At 38.8% G+C, this 6,989-nt stretch overlaps 1 protein-coding gene across 2 annotated transcripts in view; it reads right to left on the bottom strand.

Annotated features, from left to right (window-relative positions):
* Positions 1-400: 400 nt before the first annotated feature.
* Positions 401-6,989, bottom strand: part of GPATCH2 (G-patch domain containing 2) — a 197,993-nt gene continuing 191,404 nt past the window's right edge. For both annotated transcript variants that reach the window (XM_005910052.3, XM_070385510.1), the window contains one exon: positions 401-4,324. In XM_005910052.3, the coding sequence (XP_005910114.1) occupies positions 4,104-4,324 (221 nt within the window). In that variant the 3' untranslated portion in view covers positions 401-4,103. The remainder of the gene's footprint in view (positions 4,325-6,989) is intronic.

Raw genomic sequence — 6,989 nt, 5'->3', positions numbered from 1 at the left:
TTGGACACGACTGAGCAATTAACACTTAACGGCACTGTTAAGTGTTAATTGTCAACGGGTAGTAATTACCAGGGCTTCCCTGGTAGCTCGGTTGGGTAACGAACCAGCCTGCCACGCAGGAGACCCTGGTTCGATTCCTAGGTCGGGAAGATCCACTGAAGAAGGGATAGGCTATCCATTCCAGTATTCTTGGGCTTCCCTGGTGGCTCAGCTGGTAAAGAATCTGCCTGCAATGCAGGAGACCTGGGTTCAATCCCTGGGCTTGGAAGATCCCCAGAAGAAGAGAATGGTTACCAACTCCAGTATTCTGGCCTGGAGAATTCCATGGACTGTATAGTCCATGGGGTTGCAAAGAGTCAGACACAACTGAGTGACTTTCAGTAATTAAAAAAAAAAAGTCCTTTCAACTTTATTTTTTATTATTTAAAGAGGGAAACATTTAAAGCACAAAGACAATGACTGCTTATAAATAACATTCTTAAACATAATGTTTATTCTTTCATTCTTTGTTGTACTATTATATCTTTCTACTAAAAGAAAAAAAAATCCAAAATATTCTTTGCTAAACAACTTCATTTTACAATACCATTTTTTTAAAAAAGAAAAACAGAGTATAGGAGGAAATGGTTTTAAAAAGCATGTCAGCAGTGATTTTTCTCTTTCATGAAATATCTGCTCAAAATGAAAACATATTGAAGAGAAGCAATTGTCAGTTCAATTAACTGCAAGAATATCAATTCACAATGCTAAAATATTAATAAAATGCAATTATTTTGCAATCATGTCTGTAAATTGCACAGTCATGCCGTGTAAACATACCTATATGTATACATTAGGCATATCTTTAACCCTACTGTCTTAACTTCTCTTTGATAGCAACAGTATGAGTTATAAAGTCTGTTTTCAAATGCTGATACCAATTAACTGGTAAATGTTAGTTAACAGTGGATTTTCTTTTAAAGGAGACCATATAATTAAAAAATAAAAGCAAACAAATTTGAGGGGGGTAACATTGCCTTAAAAATTGTATTTGGGGAGAAAGAAGGAAGGGAGGAAGTAAATGACACCAATACACAATCTGGTTAATATCAAGTATAACAAGAATATAAAGCCAAAATGTTGAATTGCTAATGTAGCCACACTCAGTCTCTCGGCTACTTGCTGGGGAATAGATAATTTAGATAGTATGGACGAGACTTATGCATTCTCTAAAAGTTTTAGTACAAGCAATTAATCTGATACGAGGCTTAGATTCTATAGAAGTGTTGGCTTTATGAAGGACAAGAGAAAAATCTTACTTTTTATGGAGATATGATTGATACATTCTAAAACATGAATTCTTTTGGATGAATAGGCATAGGAACTGGTAAAAATTAACTTTACAATAAACGTAAATTAGTGAATTTCCTATCTTAAAGATATTTGATGTACATTAAAAATTCCACTTTTCAATTGTGTTCTCTGATTAAGTGCAGGTCCGAGCAGAACTTCAGGTGTGCAATGATCATTCTTAAATATCACTGAAAGGTGAAGGGAAGTCTGTGTGAGAGCAGGGGGAACGCTTGGGAAGTCACCACTTCTCTGCTTTGAGTATTGATTCATGTATTCCGTAAACACTCCTATAGAATAAGACATGTTTGAAATCTTCTGTGAGTCACAGACAGGGCTCAAGATGTCAATATTGAGACCTTTCTTCTATTAAGGGAAAATATAAAGATGAATTATTTTGGGAGGTGGAGTTGGAGAACACCTGAGTTCAGTGATATCTTAGAAAGTTTCTTCAGCAGATTGATGCCTGTCCAGGAGAACAAGAAAAAATATTTATAAAGCTGCAACATATAGCTAAGGAGTCCCGAGTGCCAGCTCATGTAAGGTCTGTTCTTCCTCACTGTGAGAGATAGACCATGGTGAAATGAAAAAGAATGGTCAAGTCCATGGGAATTTGGGATCAGTCAGTCTCACAAAAACCTCATAGTGTTTTACCTGTGGCTCCAAATTTGGCTTTTCAAAATTCTAGGATTTTAAAAGATCTTCAGGCAGTGGGATTAAAACAAACTTATGAACAGGCCTTAGAGTGCTATACGCTACAATAAAGAAGTTTCAAACCGAAATATAGACAATCTCCCCCAGCTTTTTGCACCTTATGTAGGTAGAATGAGTATTCAATAAAAAATATTTTTTTTTAAAAAATGGCGAATTTTCAAGTAACAGACATTTAGGAAAGCATCAAACAAGTTACTTTATTCAATAAGAATGCTCACCTGGTAGGCTAAGAAGGGCATAAGAAAAGCAACTCACCTGGTAGCCTATGGTTCCCTAATCAACTTGTCCTCTTACCACGATAACCCTGTTTTAAGAAGATAATTCTTAAAAGGAACCTGTAAGTTGGCAAACCAGTAAGCCTTTCAAATAGCACGCTGAACTTCCTCTCCCCAACGAGCAGTATTTTCTTTTGACCACGTGGGACAGGTCTATTACACGCACAAACCTCCTCTCCCCACTGTGAAAGACTCTTGGCGACTGTCAAATTCCCAAAAGCCTGTTAGACAGGAGCCAAGAGGAATTTTATCACAGTAAAATTACTCTGTGTGATCCTACAATGGTGCAGACATGTCATTATACATTAGTCCAAGCCCATAGAATGTTCCACACCAAGAGTGGACTGTAATATAAACTGTGGAGTTTGGGTGATTTTGATGTGTCAATGGTACAGCTCGACAGCTGTAACAAATATAGCACTCTGGGGGGAGGATGTACATAATGGGGAAGCTATGCATGTGTGCGGGGAGGGGATACTTCAGAAATCGCTGTACCTTTCCCTTGATTCTGCTGTGAATCTAAAACCGCCCTAAAAAAACAAAGCTTAAAAAACATTAGAGGGTTGATTCACATGTGTTATCTTGGCCTTCACTCAACCAATAAAGGTCATTACAAAAGAGAATATCATTATTAGTTCTTACTAATGAACAACATCTAAACTAAGAGCAATTCAGAATCTTGGACATTATGAAGCAGAGGATTCAGATGTAACAATACTAGGCACATAATACAAATGACTTGTTTTGCTTCGTTTTAAAGTAACTGCTTAGGTGTTAGAAAGGGCAAACAGTACCGTTCATTTTTTTTTGTTGTTGTACTCCTTGTAAATGCGCTGGATCTTTGCCCAGACATCTGAATTCTTGGGAGAGCCATTAAAATCTTCAAATAAATGGAGTCGATATTCTAACTTACTCCGATGGTTAAAATCAGTTTACTACAGTTGAGTTGATCTTAAAAAAAATATCAACCTTTGGGAACAAAGAGGTAGAAGGAAGTCTAGATTATTAATAGAGTTTACAACTCAGTCATGGTGAATTTAAAAAATACATTTTTCTTTCCGTAATTATTTTATGTTCTAAATGAGGTAAAATTGATAAGATCTGCAGTAAAGTCATGTTGAGGGCACTGTGGTGATCACAATGATGAGGTTTATTTTTGTCGACATGTCAGAGGGCAACATTAATTGCTGTTTGTCAGCTGTGAACTTCAGGCTACAGTATCCAAGGATAGAAGATGAATGGGTGTCACCCTGTTGAGGAATCCTAACAAAAAAGTCAAATTCAAGGAATACGAAATTGGCCAGCCTTTCAAAAAAAAAGATGTGCTTAGGACTTCACTGATGTGATGACAGGTGTTTTCTGTTAGGACAGACAGGGATGAGGTGAAATACAACCCTTTCCGGCCAATCCTATTTTAGAAACACGTAGGCGTGCTCGGTCACTGGGGCATCAAGCGCACACAGGAATGAATCAAGCTAAAACATGAGAAATTACTGACAACACAAGATCAAAATAAATAAGAGAAACGAGCTGTTCTTTACACCTAGAATGCGAGTCACTGAAAAATTTTAAAAGGTGAAGGTTTTTACTTTAGCACCATGGACTGTGATGAAATCCCATTTCTATCACTCTGGCAGAACTGTAGCATCTAGGAAGCTAGAGGGACAAGTCTGAGGCTTTGATGTTAGGTTTCAGCTTCAACCACAGAAGCTATGCTGTCATTTTAGAACAATGGGCTATAGCGAGCGAATAAAACTTGTTAAACAGCGCCTCTGCTTTTCCTCTTTAGGCGGATTTTCCTGAATTGGAGGCAGTGGTTGCAGGGGTGCTTTTTGGTAGAGGAAACCCAAGTCCTAATCCTTTTGGCCTCTGCAGGGCTGGAATCGGCTCAGCGATCCCCTTGCCATCTCGTCCGAGGCCTGTCCCAGGGGTCCAGCCCATATTCTGGAGCATTCGGTTCCCAATGTTGTTTTCTAGGATTGGCTGGGCGTTTTCTCCTACAAATCCTGGAATTAGAAAATGACAAAAACAAAACAAAATCCCATGTTAGTATGAACACAGATGAAGGCCTTCTTAGGCTAAGAAAACCACATTCTTCGAAGTTTTCCTTTCAACAAAGTACTGCAGAGGGTTCTTTATTCATCTTTGGATAAAGAGCTTGCTGTAGTAGAAGGCTCAATGGAAAAAAGACCATGGTTAGTTTCAGCTCTTTAAGTTATTTAACCTCTTTGGGTTTCTGTTTTCTGATCTGTAAAACAGGCATAATACAAAGCAATCAAAACTCAAATTACCAGACCATTTCTTGTGGTTATTCTTCCTTGATAAATAAGGGAGTGATCATCAAGCGAGCTGATGTTACAGACTGTGTAGGAAGAAAAGGGGTGGAAGTATGGACTCCCTGGTGGCTCAGTGGTAAAGAACCCGCCTGCCAATGCAGAAGACGCGGGTTTGATCCCTGGGTCGGGAAGATCCCCTGCAGAAGGAAATGGCAACCTGCCCGTTTTCTTGCCTGGAAAATTCCATGGACAGAGGTGCCTGGAGGGCTACAGTCTGCGGGGTCGCAATAGTGTTGGACACGACTTAGGGATTAAACAGCAGCTTAAAACCATCTTGGTTTTAGGGAGAACATATTCAGTACCATCTCCTATATTGGGGCTTCCTCGAAAGTCTGTTATAGAATTCTGGGCTATAGTGTTTGCCCATAATTCCATCCCTAGGGTTCCAGGGATGAAGATGGCCCACTTTCTGAAGGTCTGCAGGATGCCTGTGGCATCCGAGCTCCGTCCTGGGTCCAGCATGTTTGTTTTGAAATGAGGGCTGTGTTTTCCGAGATAGTCTGAGAGTTGAAATGTGCAGGTGCTGACATCACTCACTGCTGTCAAAGGCTTGAGAGTCAGCTGTCTCTCCTGTGCCCTCATCCCCTTCCATCCCTTTCCCATCATCGTCCATCTTTTTCCTGATTTGGGTTTCTAACAGCACCTTCTACCCCACCTCTACCCCCCAAATTGGGATTCTTCGTCCTCCTCTTTCTCTAAGACTGTATATAAGGATCCTTTTAAGCACCAATAACAATAACAAAAATATTACCTATGGGACCGCAGTGTATAGTGTTCTGTTTCTTGATACGGTTAGTGGCTACAGTAGTGACCAATTTATTATTGTTCTTTAAAACTCTACCTACGTATTTCATTCCATTCTCTGTATATGTGCTGCTCAGTTGCTAAGTCACATGCAACTCTTTGTGACCTGATGGACTGTAGCCTGCCAGGTTCCGCTGTCCATGGGATTTTCCAGGAAAGAATACTGGAAAGTGAAAGTTGCTCAGTTGTGTCTGACTTTTTGTGACCCCATGGACTATACAGTTCATGGAATTCTCCAGGCCAGAATACTGGAGTGGGTATCCTTTCCCTTCCCCAGGGGATCTTCCCAACCTAAGGATGGAACCCAGGTCTCCTGCATTGCAGGCAGATTCTTTACAGAGGTTGCCATTTCCTCCTACAGGGGATCTTCCCAACCCAGGGATTGAGCCGGTGTCTTCTGAGTCTCCAGTATTGGCAGGTGGATTCTTTACCACTGAGCCACTTGGGAAGTCTCTGGTAACAAAAGACATGTCAGAGTTGAACTAACAGTATATTTAATCTGGTAATTTGTATCTGGTTTTCTGGAGAATAGTGAGTGGGTTGTTCTTTAGGATTCTAACTTACAGAAGGGAATTGCAAAGTGATAGAGATGAGCTATATAACTGAAACTGATAATTTATAACTAAAACTGGTGAGTTTTATAATGAACTATAGAGTAATCAGTGGATTTTTGCAAGACCTTTACTGAACATTTTGATATTCTTAATCTTCAGAGCATCTTCAGACTGAGAACAGAATACATTGCTGTCATTGCTAACTTCATTACAGGGAGTGAGAACTGGATTACCACAATAATGAGTCGGTTTTGGACTTGTCAGATTGGTTTTTAGCTCACTGAAGCAAGTATCTTAACATGTAACAGACAAAAACCCTTCAATTGCCAGCAGCTTGAATGGCCAAAGATTGGCACCAAAGGAAAACTCTGGACTCATATTTACTGCTTGACAAACGCAAAATAAAAATACACAGAGATTTTATATATTTATCTAATTATACAAAAAAATACATAAACATATAAAATATAAAAATGGGCTTCTTAATTACCAAAGAAACAAAACAAAGAGAAGCCTTTTGTTAAAACTTGTTTAATAACAAAAAGACAATTAAGGTTTTTCTTTTAAGTTTTTACTTTAAAATTATGATAATGACAACAACAAGGCATCGAATTTTTTTCTGAATAGCTACTTCTCAGGCGTGTTGGGTTACATGGCGTACTAGCATTTTGTCTTATATCCCTAATTTTTCTGTGATCACCAAAAATTAATTTAATCCATTGATAAGCTAAAGTCAGATCAGAGGTCTAAAGAAGCTTCAGGCTACACATCTGTTATATTTTTGATACAAGAGATTGCAAAGGTTCAAGTTTAAACTTAAATATTTAAGAGAAAATACAAAGTCAATTTAAACCATCTCTGCAAAAACTGCAGGTTAGTTTTGAGTTCTGAAATGAACAGCAAGTAACTGATTCATGACTGTAGTTTTAAAATGTTGGCATTTCAAGTGTGGTGGCTCAGTAGTGGCCACTCGACTC

The sequence above is a fragment of the Bos mutus genome, chromosome 16, assembly GCF_027580195.1.
Source record: "Bos mutus isolate GX-2022 chromosome 16, NWIPB_WYAK_1.1, whole genome shotgun sequence".
Classification (NCBI taxonomy): domain Eukaryota; kingdom Metazoa; phylum Chordata; class Mammalia; order Artiodactyla; family Bovidae; genus Bos; species Bos mutus.
The sequence above is the reverse complement of the archived record's forward strand: the minus strand, read 5'-3'. Positions and strand labels throughout refer to the sequence as shown.